Raw genomic sequence first — 22953 nt, 5'->3', positions numbered from 1 at the left:
ACAAGCCATGTGGCACCCAAGTCTTAGAGACACTGCTTTTTGTGCAGAATTGGTATTTCCATAATCATTTTTTTAAAATGTTAACACAAGTCTGCTTCAAAATTATGATTAAGAGGACCATATAATCAATGTTTAAGTGTTTAGCAAAGGAACCAACAAGCAACACAAGTATCCCTAACACAAATCATTTTATTCCACACCACAAGAGGGCACTGCAGTCTGAAGAGTGAGAAAATATCAGGTAGGCTATATTATAGTGCTGTTGCTTGCTCCTTTCTAATTGTTTAAATTACAGTCCTCCTTATCTTAAGGTATTTAAAACCTGCCCATAAACTTTGTTCAGAGTTTTTAATTTGCAGCTCCCTGAATTCTGAGTACAAGTTTCTTGATGCCTTTTTGCACTCCCAGAAGTTAAAAATGACTCAGTTTAGGTGGACTGTCTAATGTGACAAGGTTCTGGCTCTGCCTCTTACATTCCCACAAGATTAGGAGCTACAACTACACTGAATTTTATTTCATGATACTAGTCTATTTATAAGACTTTTTAAAACTAAACCCTCGTGTAATTATTTAATAAAAATACAATGGCCTTCCAATAATAATTTCTTGATTTGCTGTAGAGCCACCATTTCAAATCAACTAACAACAGCCCACTAAACGAGCTCAGAAGCCTCTAAGCAAGCAGTGTCCTTTGGGGCAATGTGTGGAGCCAACCCTCTAGCTGGGATCCAAGGGTGTAAAACACAGGTCCAAAATTATAGTGGTTTTACAGCACCATTACCAGAAGAGTTTAGCATGTAAGCTGTCGGGCAGGAGCCCCTTTCAAGAAAGACCCGAAACTATCCTCCATTTGCTTCTGTAGCTGCTGGTAAAGACTCAGGAGCTCAAAATTGTCTCAAAGACATAAATCTTCAGATTTAACATAATGGAATTAAGTGCTTATATACATAGTCACAATGCTCAGAGCATCAGATTGCAAAATTAATATTTTTTGTATTAGCCTCCTACGTGCTGAGCAACATTTTTCAGCATTAACAGTGAAAGTAATACTGCATTAGCAAACAAGCATTTTAGAAAACAGACAGGAAAGCCATTATAAAATATCCTCGGACACCACTCTGACTTAATATTCATGCCTGATTGGATTAATATAAGATTTTTGGAGTGTTTATACATGATACTTATTGGAATCATAGAAGATTTTCTTAGCTCTCTAGGATTCCCTACCTCCCTGCCCCCCATCAACAGCCTTGTGTTACAATCTTTCCTTCTGTTAGGATGTGTTTTTTAATGATTAAGGTTAAGATTGTGTCACGGTTATTTTTAGTAAAAGTCACAGACAGGTCGTGCGCAATAATCAAGAATTCATGGAAGCCCACAACCTGTCCCTGAGGTTTGTTAAAGTCACCGAATCCGTGACCTCCATGACTAAATTGTATCCTTATTAATGATGTATTAATTTTGCAAGAGAGGAGGGGATTTTTGGGGTGTGTGGGGGGAAGGGTGATGTTTCCTTGGAGATACAAGGTGCTTTCTCCCCTCAATCCAAGGTGTCAGGACACTCAATTGCCTCTCAATGATTCCCAGTTCATACTGACAAGGAAGTGATACCAGAATTCTGATCCTCCATTAGTTATTTTTAAAATGTGAGCTTTCAAAAGCCCCTCATAGAATCATAGATTTATGAAAGCCCCTCATTTAGTCTCAAAATAGTTTCTCAGATTCTTTTTCCAATCATCAACCCCCAATCAAATTGTCAATGAATCTCAGAAAAGACCTTTCCCTAAAGGATAGTTTACTCAAATTCACAGCACTCACAGTGAACAAGGGTCCTCTTCAGTTAGGTCTGATAAATACACATTTGCAAAGTGTATGAACAACATCCCTATGGCTTGTTTGGACGTATCTAAAAACCTGTATAAAATAGAAAGGATTGGATTTTGAAAAGTACTTACATTAAACAATCAAAATACAGTAGAACCTTGCTAATTCATACTAATTAGTCAGAACCCAGTACTAATTATGGAATTTTTCAAATTACTGAGTCATAACACATTCATTTCTGACAAAGTGCAGTTTTAAATTTTGTACTTTGTAATGTACTTGTTCTGAATAATCAAGTTCTTTATAACATGAAACTTCACTATCAGCGCCTTCTGTTATAATTTAAGCAGTGGGGAGAGGCTGCTAGTATTTTGTGTGGATTACAGAATAGTATTACCAGGGCCGGCTCTGGCTTTTTTGCCGCCCCAAGCAAAACAAAAAATAAAATACCAAATACCTACAGAGCGGCCGGAGCCAGGGTTCAGGGGGACTCCCTACACTGCGGATGTGCCCTGGCTAGCGGGGGGGGGGGGGGGGGGGGGGGGGGGGAGGGGGGGGGGGGGGGGAGAGGGGGGGGGGCCAGGGCTTCAGCAGGGTGCTCGCTACGTGGCCCCGATCGCCGTGCTGCCTGCTGGGAGGGCTCCGTGCTGCTCCGGTCTGCGGGGAGGGAAGGACGCGGGCTGCCCTGCCGGGCTTGCTACAGACCTGGCACCGGCTGGGGCAGACAGAGCGTGCAGCCCACTCCCCTCCTCCGCGCCGCCATCCCCTACAGGGCGGCCGGATCGGTGAACCAAAAAAACAAAAAAAGCGGCCATGCTGCCCTAGGATTGGGCGGAATGCCGCCCCGTAGAATCTGCCACCCCAAGCACGAGCTTGCTCAGCAGGTGCCTGGAGCCAGTGCGGAGCATTACAGTAACATTAAAGAGTTTAATAGCATTTTGTAAACAAATATAGTACATAATCTTCGGTGAAGTAATATCTTTTATTGGACCAACTTCTTTCGGTGATAGCTAAGCTTTCAAGCTTACACAGTGCTCTTCTTCCTCGAAAGCTTGTCTCTTCCAGAAGTTGGTTGAATAAAAGACAATTACTTCATCCACCTTGTCTCAATTAAATTACAATGTAAGTTATACATCAAATATTACTGGCAAGTAGCAAACTAATTTAGAAAAAAGATCCCTTGCCACTCTGGCAAGTTTTAAAAATATGAGTCCTTTACACTAGGTGCAGACTGTCAGTGAGTCCAGATTAAGAACATTCTCTTTTCTTCTGCACAAAATGAGAGGAGGCCAGTACACTTTTTATTCACATCACTAAGTATGGGAAACATGTATCAAAACAGTGTATCTGGATGAGCTCTGTTCGCTACTTTTATTACTTAATATTTTTCTCCTTCTCTTTCATTTATTGTTTCCTTTGCTGGCTTTTTGTATTAATTCAAAAAATTCTCCTTTTTACAGACCAACACAGTGTTCTTGTCCTGTATTCTTGTCCCCTAGCTCTATTCTCTCATCTTCAGCACCAGATGCAGGGAGTTGAGCGTGGGAAATGAGAAAACAGCAAGTTACCTACCTCATCAGCACCAACAAGTACCACACACATCAGCCTGGAAGTTTAGGAACCAGACGTTGTGTTTTAAAAATAGAAAACTACTTGTTGAGGGACATCTACTAGAATTTCAGCTCCCAGATTAATTTCTAATGTGTGGGACGCAAAGAGTTTTAGTTTTTCAATGACAAAGTTTAGGATTGGTCACTGGAAGCAACATTTTTAAGTGCTGAAGCTCACTGCAATTCCAAATTACTAGACCAAAAGCACCTAATTCACATCAGCCTCAGCTGATATCAAACATTAAGGGAGATCAAGCTTACTTCATTGTGAGATAGAAACATCAGAAGATCCAACGAACACGTGGTTAATCAGGTCTCAAAGCGGTAGTCTTCAGCCAGTAAGGCATAAACATACTAACTGCCACTTTTTTGCCGCGTCCTATCTTTTGTATGATCTTGGCAAGCAGCAGAACAGGTGGGAAGTCATATAGGAAAGATGTTGCCAAGCTTCGTGAGAGGTCACTCACCATCTCACATGGTGCACCAAGAGGCCACAGAGGACTGCTGCTGTTTCCAGATGCCAAGTGGAAACATTGAAACTGCATCTGGAAACTGAAATGAAGTGTCCTGTGGCCTATATGCCTTCCTACCTTTTCCACTGTCCCTGAGAGAGAAGAGAGTATACAATAGAATCTTGATCTCCACAGACAATGTGATAATGCAGAGGGGATTGCAGGAATTACTGGACAGATCTCATGTGTTCATTGATGCATGTCTGTGCATGAGATCAGCATTCCCAGTATGCTCCAACAAAACTGCATTTTCTTCCATGACACCATTTTTCCTTTATGGCCATCTTCATCTTCTATTAACATTCTGTTGAAAAGAGAACTTGTACCTGATAGCATTCACCCTAAGGCCAGGCCTATGACTGACTTCTCTGCCATCGTATGTTTGTGTTTATCATGAATCCAAGGTACTCCAATAACAATATCACAGTGTGCTGATGTTCAGGTCTCTCTGTACAAAGCCTTGATCAGTAAAATTGTCTAGGCAGCGATAAAAGTGAATTTTCTTCTTTCTTAAAGCTAGTATTAATACTATATTGATCATGGAAGAGACCTGGAAGGACTAGCCAGGAGAAGTGTTAATAATCAAAGTTAAACAAAACAGTGACATCCATATGCAAAAAGAAAGTTGTCTGTGGAGTAATGATCGAAGCTGGAAAACGGTGACATCCATATGCAGAAAGGAATAGTCGTCTCTGGGATGTAAAAATGGGAATTTCTTTCTACGGTGACTGGCAGAAGCCAGGATTGTAAATCTACTTTTCTGATGACTCTGAATAGCCTCAACTTCCCATAAAGTTTCCCACTGTAGCAATAAGAGCTGGGGACTGATTTGCGTGAGCATCTGATCTCAGTGATGAAGGCCCCATATACCTACATGAAAGATGTGTCCTATCTTTTTTCAGGAACACACCCTTAAGCCTTGGAATTTCTAGTTGAGGGCTCGTACTTGCAATACTGCCCACTCATGTTAGTACTGCTTGTGAAAGCATGTGAAGGCACTTAGTGTGTTTGTTGGAAGGGCCTATATAGTAAGGAGGCCATAGTTCGGGTAAAAATCTTCCCCATTTAGAAACAGTGACTCCCTGACAATATGGGAGAATAGTCACTTGCCTGCAAGCTAGATTTTCCCAATCTTACCTGACTCCTTTCCTGCTTGGGGGAGAGAGGCAGAGGCAACCCTGCCTGGGCTGTGGAGACTGTGCCTGTGGGTATATTCACACTGCAATGAAGATATGAGATTGCAGCTTGTACAGGCTCACCCAAGATTGATGTATCTAGATCAAAGCTAAGGGGTATAGTCACTTGGATATGTACCCAGTCCTTGTAATCAGGAGGCTGGCCCCTGCTGCTGCCCCTGCTTCCATGGCTACACTGCTATTGTTGTTCAAGCTAGCTTTGATCTAGCTAGATTGAAGCTAGCTCAGGTATGCCTACACAAGATGCAATCACACCTTCCAGCTGCAGAGCAGACATACTGTGCATCTCTTTTGGCCTCTTCAGTCCAGCCTAGCTTCTTTCGTGCCCAGACTAGGCTGTGGGGGGGAACTGTATTCTCCCCACAGAGCTGGCCAAGCTCCCCAACGAGACACTTGATTGGAGGGAGAGGGGTGAAGCAGGAGGCTAAGATCTTTCCTTTTGCCAATGGTTTTCCCTAAACCTTACTTATCTTCTGATGCCTGCAAGGACAACAGCTGATGCAAATGCCTCCCAAGAAGCAGCAGCACTAACAGGACAGTCTTCCCAAAGGCAAATGCAACCCCAAGACACTGCTGGAAACTAGATGGACAAGTTATTGAGCCAAAATATTATTCAGAAATTTTAAATACAAAGTTGAAAGTTCTCTCAGAAAAGCTCTGCAGCAGAGAGATCTGGCTAGGACACTTGTCACTGTGGAGACAGATAAAACTGAAGGGAGCTTCAATGGACACGACATTCCCCTGCTGCCAGTGAATGACAGATCTGGTTCTGTCCCCAAGCTGTAAGCAGGCTGAAGGAGCATACTCATGTATTTGGTGACCTTTGCACAATGAAGACTGATAAATAAGAAGGGGAAATTAAATATAAGGAATGCACTACATTCATTTTCAGAAGGGAAGTCACGATCCTTTGGATGCAGGTTCCATCAGGTATAAAAGTTATTTACTGAAGTCAAACTATTCCCATGCTGCCTGATGGAGAGGACCAGACTGGCTTCTTTCAGCCATAACTCATATGAAGTTTGCTATAAGTCAGTATGCCATAGGCAACCAAATAATGAGTTCAAACTCTACAAAACAGTTCTCTAGGATTAGGATATGATGAAACAAATAGCATATAAAATAGAGAATTTATTACCAACTTAAACACCTGAATAGCTGCACGTTGATCATTGGATCAGACACTGAAGTTACACAAGATAATGTTAACATCTTCAAATTAAATTTCATGCTCACACAACAGCTGAGAATTCTAGTTATGTGTAATGCAGCTAGAAAATTTACTCTGAACAACCAGAAGCAAAGAATTTACTTTAAGCAGTGTCAACTTCTTTCATGAAGATCAGTGAGGGTCCCTAAATTGGCCAATTTTGGTGCTCATTTTAGATAGTTTTGTCTTGCATATGCTAAAAATTAAACTGTTTACACTAGGTAGTATATGTATTCAGAATGGTTGGGCCACATTTTTAAGCTTGGGTGCCAAAAAATATCTGGGCCCTAATTTTTTAAAGGTTTAACCTTAGCTGATCTCAAACAGCAGTTGTTTCTGCTCAGTACCACTGAAAAGCCAGGTCCAGGTACTTATTTAGATTTCAGTTTACAAAAAGGTACCTTTAAAATAGCAGTTCTATTTAGGTGCCTTTTGGCACCCAAGTTTGAAAATTTGGCCTGTAATTTGAGACCCCATTTACTTTTGAATGACTTAGTATTTTTCCTGATATTTTTGTTGTTCAATTTCAGTTTAAAGTCTTTTCTTTAAGAAATATTAGACATTTCAATAAATGAAAAAACAGATGACAGAGGAACAAGACATTTTGGGGGTAATCTGAATAGTGTTTATATGAACCCGCACATCAGCTAAGATTCCAAGTTTACCAATCTTTGACAAGAAATTCTGCTTTTCAACATTATGGGCCAAATTCTGCCTTCAATTAAATACATGGATCCCAAAGCCTCAAGAGGGATCACAGGCAAATTTTAGGGAAGATTTAGTTTGGTGTACAGAAAAGGGAGTAAAACAGCTGCTTTTAAAAGGATACCTCAAGCTTTCACACAAATGTTTTTTGAATCTTTAGCATTTAGACTAAGGTTTCTAAAGGTGTATGTAGTAAGACAGAATGAACAGGAAAAACGTACAGTAAAATAATGACTGTTCATCATTCCTCATGTATTCCCTTGAGTCTGACTATTAAAGTGCTTTCACATATTATACATTATATGCAAGTGATTATTCTTTCATTTTCCATGAGCTGAACATCTAGGATATAAAAAACATTCTAGGAACTATTAATAATTAAAGACTTACCATATCCTCCAAGGACGTCTTTCATGCTTTGGTTCTCTGAAGCGTTTTACTGAAAGAAAATTAAAGAAAATCAGTGATTCCCAACGTAAAAAATATATAAAAATTAAGAAGTAGATCAGCATATGGAGGTGTAATATTCAATACTATAAATTAAGTTCTTTATTCAGAAACATGCTTCAACATATCAAACTCTTAGGGACAGCCACATAAAGAGCAATTGGTTCACGGAGGATAGGTACATCAATGGCTATTATCCAAAAAGGTCAGGGACGTAAGCTCATGCGCTGCGTGTCCTAAACATCTGACTGCCAGAATCTGGGATTGGACGACAGGGAATGGATCACTCAATAATTGCCCTGTTCTGTTTATTCCCTTTGAAGCATCTGGAACTGTCCACTCTAAAACGACAGGATATGGGCTAGAAAGACCAATGGTCTGACCCAGAATGGCTATTCTTGTGTTCTAAGCAACTGACTTCTTTTTTCAGTTGCAAGGTTTTCTCTACTTTGATAATCAACTAATACAGATTTTTGTGTATTATGTGCAATTACTTATTTTCATCATCCTGGTGTCCTTAGCTGTTATAGTCATTCATCCAGCAAATAATAATCCTAATTTAAGGTAGCTTGGCTGGTTCAGGAAAATGCAAAACTTATTGCAGTTGACTTCTTCTGCTCCTTGCTACTTTGAAATAAGTAAATGTATGCAGTATAAAGCATAGCTGTGCAGAACAAAGTTTTTAGACTGACAAGACTAGAAACTGAAAGTATAAGAATTAGTATAATTTACAAGGCAAAGGCAGTCTACTCCTTGCTTGACGAAATGTACTACTTTTATGGCTGGATAGTTTTGATGATCTTTGTGTAGCTTGCGTTACTCAAAATTGAAGCAAAAAGCAAAATGTTCTTTCACATCAGACAAGTCCGACACAACAGAGAGCATTTTAGTGCCATTTACTCCCTACTTACAAAAAATCAAGTATTGAGTGCTGCCAATTATAGAAGCCTACAAAAATAAACACTAAGGTAAATTGTTCACCCATTCCACATTGTAATGCATTCAATAAGTGATCTTCTGCTGTAACCTTGAGTTACTAGTTTGTTGTGTGTGTCTAGATCAGTGTTTCTCAAATGCAGCTATCAGGGGCATTTCTTGCAACCACAGCCTCCTGGGCAGTGATGAGAGTGCAAAGCAGTGGTCCCTCTCCCAGGGCCACCAGCAGTGGTTGGACCCTTCCTCCTCCTCCTCCCCTGAGAAATATATGCTGGAGGAGCAGGCAGCTAGTGAGTTCCCCATCTTCCTGGGGACGGCAGAGTTGGGCTCCAGCCCTGGAGTAGCAGGCAGCAGGCTCTGGCCACGGAGCTGCAACCCCCGGCTGAGGGGCTCACCTCCCCCCATCGCCCTTGGCCCCTGCCAGCCCATCATGCATTCCCCCTGTTCCTTACTTCCCCCCTACCGACCTTCCCATCCAAGGCTTAATTTGTCCCCAGGCTTGCCATGACTAAGTCAGTCTGCTGCCATGAAAAGTGATATTTATATGTTTGTTAATATAACTTTTCACAGCAGCAGACTTACTAGCTAGCAAGTCTTTTAAAAAAAGCAACCAAAAAAGCAAAAGAAACAATAAGAAAAAAAAGACAAGAACCTGCAGAGCACCTTATTTGTGTTTCTATTCTGTTTATGTCCAGTAAAAAATAGAGACAACTGTACATTATTCTTATTGAGTCTGATAAAAGATTTAATAAATTACCATGATTTGAACATGTGTATTTGCATATTTATTTGTTTTTCCTAAAGTTAAGTATTTTAGGAAAAATTGTCCGTGCAGCCACCAGCAAGAGTTGGTGGCCGCACTTTGAGGCCACCAAAAATTTTGTTGTAAGAACCCCTGGTTCTAGATACTACAGATGTCCGAGATAGATGCAGCACACCCAGCCACAGTGAATGATGGGGTGGGTGGAGAATAGATGGAATTAGTTAAGCTTTGTTACTTAGAGAGATCCATTGGGGTGAAGGAAAGGGGGAGAAAATGGAGGAGGCTGGAAGATAATGGATCATTTTAGTTGGATTTAAAGACAGTCAGTCACTCTGTTAGCTAATAAAGCAGAAAATAGCAAGTTAACACATTAAGGGTAAACTCTCAGATAAAGCAAGGAAATTCTGATTTAGTCTATCATAGTGCAAGATTCACCTCATAAATAGGACTCCCACATGGAGACCTTATGTATTGCAATACTTAGATACAATAGGGTTATGCAAAGATGCCATCAATATCCTGGCCAGCCAGACAGCTATTGCAGGTTAAGGTCTTGGAATCAAACAAGCCTAATGCATGGAAGTATTGGAAACACTTCACATTTCATTTTTAAAAATAAACTATACTAGTGTATATTTAGTAGTACGCTATGGATTTAAATTAGAACTAAAACACAAATGACCTTGCTTTGTTATGTTTGTTCGCATAACTCATTCACAAATTTCAGGGATTTGCACTGCGTCTCTGGAAAACGAGGGAGGTATTTAAAAAAAGAAAAGAAAAAGAAATACTGATGTCTCTCAGGTTATCTGTTTGATATTAACCTGCCTACATGCCAGAAGTTAAATTAAAGGAGGCTATAGAGGGGGAAACCCACAGTTCTCCCTTTTAGGGCCACCTCTGGTATAAATCTTCAAATATGGTAAGAGATCATCACTGGGAGATGCTACTTTCAGGTGCCAGTAAACTTAGCAGGATTTGTTTTGCCAAGGCTGAGATCATAAAAGACCCTAAACAGCTAAAATGGTTCCCCTGGTAGAAAAGGAGGAGGAACTGGTCACCGGGATATGAGGCTGACATACAGACTAGGAGAGAAATGGGAGCTGCATGCAGGCAGTCTTTAAGCAGGGCCTAGCATCTAGTCCTAAAAGGATAGGTAAGATCCATTCAGTTAGGCCACAGTTATTTTTAGCCTTTCCTCTGTGTGCTTTGTACCTCTGAGGAATGAATAAGTAAAGCTACGATTCTGTCACGGATTCAGTGACTTTTCAGAACCTCTGCGACTTCTTCTGGGTCAGCCCCAGGGCCACCAGAACAGCTGACCAACAGCCAGCCCCAGGGCTACTGGAACAGTGGTCGGGGTTGGATCAGCACCCCCAGAGGCTGGAGCAGGAGCAAGCCCCCTCACTCCTCAGGTATTTTTAGTAAGCCAAAGACAGGTTGCATGGTTCTATGAATTTTTGTTTATTGTCCGCAACCTGTCCCTGACTTTTACTAAAAATACCCGTGATAGAAGAAGAAAAAATAGTTACCTCCATTTTCATAAATGTTGTTTTGAGATGTGTTGCTCACGTCCATTCCATTCTAGGTGTGTGCGCACCCACGTGCACAGTTGTCGGAGATTTTTGCCTTAGCGGGATCCATAGGATCAGTTGTTGCAGCCCCCTGAGTGCCGTGCTCATGGGCTGGCATATTAGGTGCCTCCGACTCTACGCCTTCTCAGTTCCTTCTTGCTGGCAACTCCGACAGAGGGGTAAGGAGGGTGGGTAATGGAATGGCCATGAGCAACACATCTCGAAGAACAACAGTTAGAAAAAGGTAGGTAACTGTTTTTTCTTCTTTGAGTGCTTGCTCATGTCGATTCCATTATAGATGAGTCATAAGCAGTATCCTCGGAGGGGGGCTTGGAGGTCATAGTCTAACGGCTTGCAGCACTGCTCTACTGAAGCCAGCATCATCCTGGGTCTGCTGGGTAAGTGCGTAATGGGACATAAACCGTGCGGACAGACAACCAGGTGGCCACCCTACAGATGTCCTGGATATGCACCTGGACTTGGAAAGCTGCCGAAGAGGCTTTCGCCCTGGTTGAGTGGGCAGTTACAATCGCTGGGGATGGCATTTTTGCCTGATCCAAGCAGCAGTGAATGCAGGCAGTGATCCAAGAAGAAATTCTTTGAGCGGACACCAGACAACTTTTCATCCTGTCGGCCACTACGACGAACAACTGTGTCAACTTCCGGAATGGCTTGGTCCTTTCAATGTAGAAGGCTAGTGCTCTCCTAATATCTAGGGGATGCAACCTATCTTATGCAGCTTTGGGGAAAAAAAGACAAATAAGTAAATGTCCTCCTCCATTTGAAACAGAGACCACCCTGGGCAGGAAAAACGGGTGTGGCTTGTCTTTGTAAAAGACCGCATAGGGCAATTCTGAAGTAAGCGCCCTAATCTCAGAGACCCGGTGGGCGGATGTTATTGCAGCCAGGAAAGCCACCTTCCAGGAAAGGAGAGGAGAGAGCATGAAACCAGAGATTCGAAGGGGGGTCCCATGAGTTATGACAGCACAAGATTCAGGCCCCATGGAGGAACAGGGTCCCTGATGTGCAAGTAGAGGCCCTTAAGGACCTGGCAGTCATGTCCTGGGTGAAAACCAACTTACCCTTGAGAAGCGGATGGAAGGCCGAGACAGCAGCCAAGAGGACCTTGCTAAATGAAAGGAACAGGCCTTGGAGCTTGAGATGCAGAAGGTAGTCCAGGATTAACTGCAGCAAGGCCTGCTCAGGCCGAATGCCTTTATCCAAGGTCCAACAAGTGAACCACTTCCATTTGGCCAGGTAGGTCCGCTCTGGTGGAGGGCGGACCTACCTGCCATGGACAGCGGCCGAGCACTCCTGGTCTCCCACATTTAACCATGCAACGCCAAGCCATCAGGTGCAGCGCCGCCAGGTTCGGATGCAGAAGACTGCCATGGTTTTGGGATAGCAGGTCTGGCCTAAGTGATAGCTGTAACAGAGCAGCCACTGACAGGTCCAGCACCAGGCCGAACCAGTGCTGGCACAGCCAAGCCAGCAGTATGAAGATTACCTTCACCCTATCCTGATTGATCTTCATGAGGACTCTATGAATTAGCGGCACGGGGGTGGGGGGAAAGTGTACAACAGAGCTCCCAACCACGGGAGCAGAAAAGTGTCTGACAGCGAGCCTCTGTCGATCCCCTGAATCAAGCATTTCCTGTTTTGCCTCGATGCAAACAGGTCCACCTGGGGAATCTCCCACTCTGGAAGAGGACACTGACCATTTCTGGATGGAGGGACCACTCATTGCGAGATGAGAAGGTCCTGCTGAGGCGATCTGCCAAAGAGTTCCTGGCCCCGGCTAGGTGTGCAGCTATGAGATGGATGTCGTGTTGTATACAGAAGTTCCAGAGCCTGAGGGCTTCCTAGCAAAGGGCAGACGATATGGCTCTGCCTTGCTTGTTGATATAGTACATAGCTGCTGTATTGTCTGTCAGGACCTGGACCACCCTGCTTTTTATGTAAAGTAGGAAGGGTTGGCAGGCCAGGCAAACCGCTCTGAGCTCCCTGCTGTTGATGTGTAGGAAGCGGTGCTGGCGGGCCCATCAACTTTGACTGCTTCTTCAGCACCGGCGAGGAGGAATGGTGCTGGGCGGATTCCGGAGGTATGCTGCACGCCAATGCCAAAGTACCGGGCATGGAGTCCAATCGAGAGGGCTCTAAGGCAGGATGAAGCGCAGCCTCCATGAGGAGGGCCCTCAAGCGAATAGACCGTTCCTTTTCAGTTCAAGGGCGAAAGTTTTTGCAGATCCTGCATTTGTCCTTTCTGTGGGACTCCCCCAAACACTTTAAACAGCTATCGTGGGGGTCGCTAATAGACATTAGCTGGCTGTATGATGAGCACGGCTTAAAGACTAGGGAACATGGCATGCCCCGCTCCGAGGTGAAGTCCCAGCCGGGACTCTAACTCTCAGACTACTACTCTAACACTTAACTTAATAGTCTAAGTACCCAACAACTAAAAACAAAGGAGACAGAACAATGGACTGTAAGAACCGCTAACACTCTTGTGATGCAAGACAAGGCGCGCCAACCAACCATCACGGTAAGAAGGAACTGAGAGGGCGTAGCATCATCAGTGCCTAATATACCAGCGCATGAGCGTGACACTCAAGGGGGTGCCACAGTCGACCTACAGATACCGCTAAGGCAAAAATCTCTGACAACTGTGCACAGGGGCAGTCTCGCACTTAGAATTGAATCAACATGAGTAAACACTCAAAGAAGAATTTAACCTTATGAATAAGTAATACTTTGTTTCGAAGGCAGTTTGTGTACCTGCAAATGCACGCTGCCAGGGGCTCCTGAAGGGAAACTCTTGCAGGTGCCAAAACCAAATTGGACCCGTGTCATTAACATGGTTGGGAATGAGGGGGCTGCAGCACAGAGAGCCAGTCCTAGAGTGCCTGGACTGTGTGATTTCACCTTTAGTGAGGTGCAGGAAGCCAGGCCGGTCACCTAAGGGATGCATATGAGAAATAATAGAAGGGGTGCTAGGCACAGTTGGCCCTGCAGCTGTGACAGTGTCCAATCAATGATAACCACGGAGATTCCACTGGGTATATCATATATGCTATGTCAAGAAGAATGTTAATGTTGTGCCAATATTCAAAAAGGCCAAGTCTGTTGATGACCCTGATGACTATAGGTTGATTACCTGACATCAATCCAAGGCAAAATAAGGGAAAAGCTGATATAAGATTCTATTAATAAAAAAATATGAATATATTTAATTCCAACTGACAGTTTTAGGGAAATAGATCTTGTCATACAAACCTGATGTACTTCTTTGAAGTGCAAAGGTAACTGCATTGATGCAATATTGACTTTTATAAGGCATTTGACTTAGTACCACACAACATTTAATTAAAAAATTTGCACTATACAAGATCAATCAAGCACATGTTAAATGGATTAAGAACTGACTAAACAGATCTCAAGAAGCAGTAGTCAGTGGGGAAATCACTGAATGGGGGGGTGTTTCTATTGGCATTCCACAGGGACTGGTACCAAGTCCGATGCTAATCAACATTTTCATCATGACCTGGAAGTATAAAATCACTTTGTTAAGATTTGCACATCATAAAGATTGGCTGAATGGCAAATAATGAGGACAGGGAAGTCGTATAGAATTATCTGGATTGCTTGGTAAACTGAGCCCAAACATTTAATACAGCCAAATGCAAGGTACATCTAGGAACAAAAATGCAGGCCATACCTACAGAATGGTGATTGCGTCCTGGAAAGCAGTGACTGAAAAGGATTGTGGGATCATAGAAGACAAGCAACTCAACATGAGCTCCCTGTGCGATGCTGTAGCAAAAAGGATTAAATGCGATCCTTGTATAAACAGAGGAGGGAGATTTTCTCTCTGTATACAGCACTGGTGAGACTGATCCTGGAATACTGTGTACAGTCCTAGCATCCACATATTTTAAAGGATGTTGAAAAATTAGAGAAGGTCCAAGAAAAGGCCACAAAAATGGCTCAAGAATTGGGGAAAACGCCACACAATGAGACAGACTGACAGGTGACTTGATTATAGTCAGTAAGTACCTTCATGAGGAGGAAATACTGGGTGCTAAAGGGCTCTTCAATCTAGCCGAGAAAAGCATAGCGAGAACCAGTGGCTGGAAGCTGAAGGCAGACAAAGTCAAATTAGAAATAAAGCACAACTTTTTAAGTGAGGACAATTATCTATTGGAACAAACTATCAAGGGAAGTGATGGATTCTCCATATCTTAAGGTCTTTAAATCACAACTCAATGTGTTTCTGGAAAGTATGCATCAGTCAGATTCAAGTTCAGCTGTCATTTAGCTGTAGGTCAGACAGTACCTCAGTATGTTGAAATAGGTTGCCATTTCTAAAGCCTAGAGAAACAAGGTTAATCAAACAATAATGCATGCAGATCTTTTCCATACTTATGTAGCTTAGGAACCATTGAAAGAGTACTAGTTTATGATCCAACTATATCCACCTCATATAAAAGGCAATTTTCCATACACTAAGAACCAGCAAGATGCTCAAGGTTGCAATCTCAGGTCTTTGAAATAACTTCAAAATATAGTTTCTAGAGGTGAAAAGTCAGGATTTCATACTTGAATTAAAACTAGCAATTTGCTATCCTACTTTCAGAATTTTTACAACTTGTCACAGCAGAGCACTAAACTATATTTGACTTCCCTGTAATATCATCATTAAGTTAAAAATGGACAAAAAAATGGCAGAAGGTAAAGTTTTAATAACAAGGTGTGCTAGTACAGAGTTCCATATGTGCAGAGCCAGCATTAATGTAAAACACTGGTTAAAAAGTGACATTCATCTAGGTTAACTAGTATGCTGTTAATGAAAAAATCTTTTCAGAGCTATAATGGATTATGAAATCCAGTGTCATTTTGTGAAATACCAGAAAGCCACAGCTAAAATAACTGAGCCCTGAATATAAGAAACAACTTATTCTGAAGTTTGAAGAAAATGATTCCTTTTCTGCAAACATGAGGTAGAAACTATACTGATAACGACTCATTTTGAAAACACTGTCCAACATTAGTTTGTGATCCATTATTTTCATTATGGATTTTTAAGCGCTGTGAACTCATTTGTGTTGGGTAAAGCATCCAAAAGGAATCAGTCCAAAAGTGAGTATTTAAAGATTTGATAAACATTTATTTGGGTTATATCAGCATCTTATCTGAGAGCAAAGACTACAAGATAAGCAAACTCCCCTTTGGTCACTTTCTTTTGAAAAATGTACCATTTCATTTGAGGCAATATGTATCACAGTGAAAAAAGCTTATTTTGAAAACTTCTAGAGATTTAGCTTGTGGATTCACGTGTGATGTAAGTATATTAAGTCACTGATTCGCACAGTAAGAATTCTGGCCACAGATCTACTGGGGCAATCTAAATACTATTAATTTTAAAGTCTGTTAACCCGCTTAATCCATAATGGCTCATTTGGAGTCCAAGTGACCTGAGATTGGACATCTCAGACTCAGACTTCAAGAACAGAAGGGACTATCATGATCATCTAATCTGACCTCCTGCACATGGCAGGCCACACAACCCCATCCACCCAACTCCTGTAACAGGGGCCCATAACCTCTAGCTGTGTTACTGAAGTCCTTAAATATTGATTTAAAAACCTCAAGTTACAGAGAATCCACCATTTACTCTAGTTTAAACCTGCAAGTGACCTGTACCCTAAACTGCAGAGGAAAGTGAAAACCCCCAAGAGGGTCTGTCAATATGATCTGGGAGAAAATTACTTCCTGACCCCAAACATGATGATTAGCTAGACCCTAAGCATGTGGGTGAGACCCACCAGACACATACCTGGGAAACAATTCTCTTTAGTATCTCAAAGTCCTCCCCATTTAGCATCCCATCTCCAGCCATTGGACATATTTGCTAATAGCAGTTGTGGATTGGGCATATACCATTGTAGGCAATCTCATCAGACCTTCCCCTCTATAAATTTATATCAAGCTCACTCTTGAAACAAGTTAGATTTTTCGCTCCTACTATTCCCTGTTGAAAATTGTTCCAGAATTTCACTTCTCTGATGGTTAAAAACCTTTGCCTAATTTCAAGCCTAAACTTATCGATGGCCAGTTTATAACCATCTGTTCTTGTGCCAGCATGGACCCTTAACTTAAATAATTCCCCTCCCTTCCTAGTGTCTATCCCTCTGACATATTTATAGAGAGCAATCATACCTCAACTTGGCCTTCATTTTGTTAAGCTAAACAAGCTAAGCTCCTTAAGCCTCCTCTCATGAGGTAGGTTCTCCATTCCTCTGATCATCCTAGTAGCCCTTTTCTGTACCTGGTCCAGTTTGAATTAATCTCTCAAACGTGAAGTCAGAACTGCAAACAGTATGCTGGATGAGGTCTCACCAGTTCACTATCTCTACTGCAAATACCTTGCTTGAGGCATCCTAGGATTGCATTAGCCTTTTTCATGGCCATATCACATTTGTGGCTCAGTCATTTTGTGATTGACCCATACACCCAGGTGTCTCTTCTCCGTTGCTTCCAGTTGGTAATGCATGACTTTGCACTCTGCACTATTAAATTTCATCCCATTTCTATTACTCTAGTTTTCACTGGTTATCAAATCTTCTTATATGATATTCCGGTCCTCTTCCATATTGCCAATACCTCTCAACTTTGTCTCATCTGAAAATTTTATTGTGCCAAAGGCATTAATGAAAATGGCCAAGGGCATTAATGAAAATAAGAGTGGCCCAAGACCAATCTGACAGTCCACCTTTCAGCATCACCCACTGCAGTCTCCTCTTTAACTTCTTCCTTCCCCATCTTTCAATTTCCATATTAATTCCCATCTTCTCCAGTTGAACTAAATATTCCTGCAATTGTCCTAAAGCTCTCGGTACTCTTATTAAAAGCTGAGGCAAAGTATTCGTTTAGGTGTTGGGCTTCTTGTTTACAATGTCACCTTGTGCTTCATCACTTGGCAAAGTAATGCTTTCCTCTCAGTAAAATTACTACCAATTCATTCTTCTCACTATCTCTATAAGAAAAGCAGTAACAAAAGCAGACACTGCCAGCAAACGGGTAAAGAGGTAGTTTGCCTTTGCATTCCCTTATCCAGTTTACTTCTTTAGGCAGTCTTAGATAATCCAATTTTCCCACAGTTTCTATGCACCCACAATAACTTAAATCAGTGCACAGGAGAAGGAGGAAGAGAAAGGACAACAGAAACATGAACACTAATTCCAGACACAAAGTGTAAAATATGACCTGCCAGTAACTGCTGAACAGTATTAACGCCCTTCACATGACTGACCCTTTGTGAGTTGAAGTATTTAATTCAGAGAATTCACATTTTTTCACTTCATGAACATAGATTGGTTGAACTCCTGTTACTGAAAGGAAGGAAACTTTTCTTTCTATTCTCAGAACAGTATTTGGATTCTGTACCATTCTTATGAATGCGGTGCACATATACAATCCTGCCTTTAAGATACTAGTTACCCTATGTTGACAAAACCTGAAAACATATGCTTTTCTAGAGCGAACAAAACACTTAGTCTCCCTAGAAAATTTCCTAATAGTGCAATAAAACATTGATGGTAGACTGTTAGGCATTCTTACATTGTTTAGCCAACTGCTCAACTACTATAACAATGTTTTCAGTATTCAGAAGAACACAACCCAGCATTACATGAGTGGATCATGCTTTGTTCTTACAGTAGAAGTATGTGTGGTGGAGACATCACCTCCAGGCAATGGCTGTTACTCTACTATTCATCTGTAATGGGGTCTAAGTTTTCATTGTATAAAAAACTTAAAGAACGTTTTGTTTCAGGAACACCTTTTTAATTAACAATGTCCACTAAGTGGCTTTACCATAACAGAGCCTTTAAAGGCAGGAAAAGCAATGTCACTAGTGTATCTACCTCCCTCTTCTCATTTGTTCCCAAATGCCAAGTGGACATTAAAGAACAAAAATTGACAAACCTACCTCTGAGGGAAACTTTGGTTTTTTTATTCTTTATGCATGCACTTTTAGTGGTTTATTTTACTATACGTAGCTAATCCTCTCAGCTGATCAATGATCCCCTCCCCAGGTGGAAGAGTAGACCTAGACCCCTCTCCTGGCCAAAAAGAGGTGGTGGAAACTCTTTAGAAGTCTGGAAATGAACTCTCTCTGGAAAGACTTCAGCAGAGCAAGATAGATTGGGACTGGGGTGTGGTGGGGTGGGGGGGAGTTGCATGTTGAGTTGTAAGGTGACCAACTTTTCAAAAAGCAAAAGCAGAACATGCAGAAGCCCTGTCCCCTCAATGGCCTTGCCCCAATCCCTCCTCTTCCCCCAAGGCCTAACCCCCTGCTCCTCCTCTTCCCTCCAAAGCCCTTCCCCTGGTCAGAAGCCAGAGCTGGATCATGGTAAGAGTCGCCTGGGGAGCCCGGGTCATTGTGGGGAGCCCCGGATCCCACACCTGCCCCGAGAGCAGCCCCTGGCCTGCGTCCCCATTCCCCCTCACCCCCAGGATGCAGGGTCTGGGGCTCCCTACAGAGAGCCCGGGCAACTTACACTACTGCTTCTGGCCAGGGGGCAGGGCCTCGGGGGGGGGAGAGGAGGAGCAGGGCCTCGTAACGATAGAGGGCTAAGGCCCACTTCAGCCCCCCACCCCACCAGGAAGAGGCTAGTACCACCCCTGAGCGTTGGCCAGGTGCAGAGTGGTGCCACAGGGAATCTCAGGCAAATGCTGTCCCAGAGTTATTCAGCCTGGGACCTGAACTTGAATTCTGCATTTCCGGACTGTCCCATCAAATTTGGGATGGGTGGTCACCCCAGTGAGGTGGGAACAGAGCACAGAGAAGCAGGCTGCAGGGAGGCTGAGGAGATGCATACAAAACTGGAAGCGGACCAAGGCAGCAAGAGCTGAGGAACCACATGTGGAATAGGCTGTGAGTGGCAAACATTCAGGAGGAAGGTCTGTTGCGAGTTTTGAGGGGAAGCAGCAGAGAGAGACAATTCCCAGCTCGGGTAAATATACACACACTAAATCAAGCAGAATACCTATGCAGGGTATCAGGTGGGACTGTACTCAAGCAACAAGCCCAAGCTGCCATGGCCACACTGCTGTTTGATGGGTATGTCTACTTTGGAATTAGAAGCCCATGGCTTGCCCATGCCAGGTGAAAACAGAGTACAGTAACTCCTCACTTAACGTTGTAGTTATGTTCCTGAAAAATGCAACTTTAAGTGAAACAATGTTAAACAAATCCAATTTTCCGATAAGATTTAATATAAATGCGGGGGGTTAGGTTCCAAGGAAATTTTTTTGGGGCAGACAAAAGGCATTATATATTGTACAGTACTGTACTGTGGTTGGGGAGTGCCCCTGGCTTACCCCACATAGGCACAGCCCGCTGCAGGCAAGGATGTGAGGAAGCACCTTCGCAGGAGCAGCGGCAGCTTCCCCGGAGAAGCATAGGCTTAGACTTTCCCGGGAATGCTCCAGGCCTGCCTCTTCCTGTCCCCGCTCCACTCCAAGCCCACCTCTTTCCACCCCCTCTCCGGAGCCCGCCATATCCCTCCCTCTCAAAGTCCTAAGTGCCGCCAAACAACTGTTTGCCAGCGTTTAGGACTTTCTGGGAGGGAGGGGGAGGAGTGGAGACGCAGCACTTCCCTGCTCCTGCCCCTCCCTCCCAGAAAGTCCTAAGCATGAAGTGTTGGGAGGGAGGGGAAGAAGCGGAGAAACCCCAGATCTCCACTCCTCACCCTCCCTCCCAGAAAGTCCTAAGCGCCGCCAAACATCTGTTTGGTGGGGAAGCGCTGGGAGGGGAGGGAGAGGAGGCAGAGAAGCGTAACTCGTGCAATGCTCCCCTGTAAAGTCGCTGCTCTTCCACGGAATCTTACAAGCAGGCAGCCAAACAACGTTATAAGGGAGCATTGCACAACTTTAAACGGGCATGTTCCCTAATTGAGCAGGGACGTAACACTGAAACAACGTTAAGCGGGATGATGTTAAATGAGGAGTTACTGTATACTGATTAGAGAAATGCATCTTGGTTCAAAGGGCTTGTTTCACATTTACAGTTAAAGGACACAAAATTTCCAGTTTGGAGCAATTTCTTTGATATGCAGTGATTTAAGATTTAGGGATGCAAAAGAGGACAAAAAGTATGCTTAGGCTTAAAAGGATTAGATTTTCATCTGTAACTATTGGAAAGCTTTGATTTTGCTGCACAAACGGGTGAAAAAATATTTCCATCAACGAAAGAACATATGAATCTTTAGCACATCTGGCACGTAAATATATTGCGACGCCTGCTACAACTGTGCCATGAGAACATTTGTTCTCATTTTCAGGTGACATTGTAAACAAGAAGCGGGCAGCATTATCTCCTGCAAATGTAAACAAACTTGTTTATCTGAGGGATTGGCTGAACAAGAAGTAGGACTGAGCAGACTGTAAAATTTTACATTGTTTTATTTTTAAATAAAGATTTTTTTGGTACATAATTCTACATTTGTAAGTTCAACTTTCATGAGAAAGATTGCAGTACAGTACTTGTATTCGGTGAATTGAAATATTTCTTTTGTTTTGTTACAGTACAAATAGTTGTAATCAAAAAATATAAAGTAAGCACTGTACACTTTGTATTCTATGTTGTAATTGAAATCAATATATTTGAAAACGTAGAAAACATCCAAAAATATTTAAATAAATGGTATTCTATTATGTTTAACAGTGCTACTTAAAACCCATAATGTGCATAACTGAAAAAGTAAAAATTGAAAAATGCTTAACACATTGATATTATAAATCAGAATTATAGAAAAATAAAAATGTAATTCTGCCAAGTCTCAGTATACTTCACATGTAGACCCCGTGAATGGCATTTGATGTCTACTGCTTCTCATGAAAAATATATCTAGATTCGTGGCTATACTAATGTACAAATTGTACAATTTGTACAAACGTACAAAAAAAAAGTTGGTAGAACACAGGAAAAGTATAATGCAGCTACGCCACCACACAGAACTGATTATACAAACAGGAAAAGGGAAGTTACCAGAGACCTGACATCCCAATCAATGAACTTAAAAACCTATTTCTGGCAAACTGTAGAATTACTGCAAATTTGCATGGTGTAATATGAAGAAATAAAATGAACAGAAGAATTACTGAGCAGCTCAGCCACCACTATAAAAATCTAACAAAATTCCATTTCCTATTCCGAGTGAAAAAGCATCATTATGTAAAGTGAATATGCATTCAGTACTTGATTTTACTAGATGTTTGGTTCATACCAAGCCTGGCAACTTCCAGAAGGTCATTTTAACTAGAAATATTAACTATTCACGCTACTCCTAGTAAGAATGATACACAAATTGCTTGTGAAGTTATGAAAATGTCCAAATGACTAACACTGAATAAGGGACTTCCTAAAGGAAATGCAGCTAGCCTTACATACAAAAACCAGGACTAATTGTTTTCACAATAAAACTATAGTAAAATGACACAAGGCTTTGCTTAAGGAAAGGAAGGCTAAACCAGGCTGCTCTATGTTTTGTGAATTAGGAAGACCTAATATCCCATACTCCATGTAGAGCTTTTAATTCTTGGCACCTCAGAATGAAAGATCCAAGATAACTCGTGTGCTGAAAAACTAAGTAAGCACAGTACTATGCATGGGTCAATCTCAAATGCAAGTCAATAAGCGCTTCAAACAAGTTCAAGAGCTATTAAATATGATCCTGCTGCCTTGCAAAGATTCTGTGAAAATTTATCAGCCCAGGCACAAAAATCTACTTGCTTACCCTTCATCATCGTTGATAATTGCAATCCCCGCCCACTAATTAAAATATTTCACTTGTTCATTAAAAAACTAATTACCGAGTTGAATAGAAATTTGTACAGCAGTAGGTAACAGAGGTAGTTACACAGACATAAATATAAAGAATTAGTTTAATGTGTAGTATATACCTGACAAATTATTTGTAGGCAATTTTAAACTGGAAAATTTCTTCAATTAAAGAATGTAGCAGATTTTTTTTAGAACAATCTGTCAATAGATAGAAAGTTGTGGACATTCTATTTAGCGGTCATGGAAATTGCTTTACTTGTTAGTAATTCCAGCTGTTCTAACAGTTTTTCCTGGCACCTGTATTTCTATTGCACTAACTGGGAGACTCACC

The 22953-nt window shown here is 42.1% G+C and overlaps 1 protein-coding gene across 1 annotated transcript in view; it reads right to left on the bottom strand.

Moving 5' to 3' along the window:
- The window catches only part of LOC117880145 (store-operated calcium entry regulator STIMATE-like), a 99742-nt gene that overhangs the window by 35596 nt on the left and 41193 nt on the right, over nucleotides 1–22953 (bottom strand). The window contains exons 2-3 of the mRNA XM_034775942.1: nucleotides 7448–7496; nucleotides 1819–1914 (exon numbers count right to left, since the gene is read on the bottom strand). Of these exons, the coding sequence (XP_034631833.1) occupies nucleotides 1819–1914; nucleotides 7448–7496 (145 nt within the window). The remainder of the gene's footprint in view (nucleotides 1–1818; nucleotides 1915–7447; nucleotides 7497–22953) is intronic.

This window comes from Trachemys scripta, chromosome 7 (genome assembly GCF_013100865.1).
Source record: "Trachemys scripta elegans isolate TJP31775 chromosome 7, CAS_Tse_1.0, whole genome shotgun sequence".
Lineage (NCBI taxonomy): Eukaryota > Metazoa > Chordata > Testudines > Emydidae > Trachemys > Trachemys scripta.
This window is presented reverse-complemented; position numbering and strand designations above follow the sequence as displayed.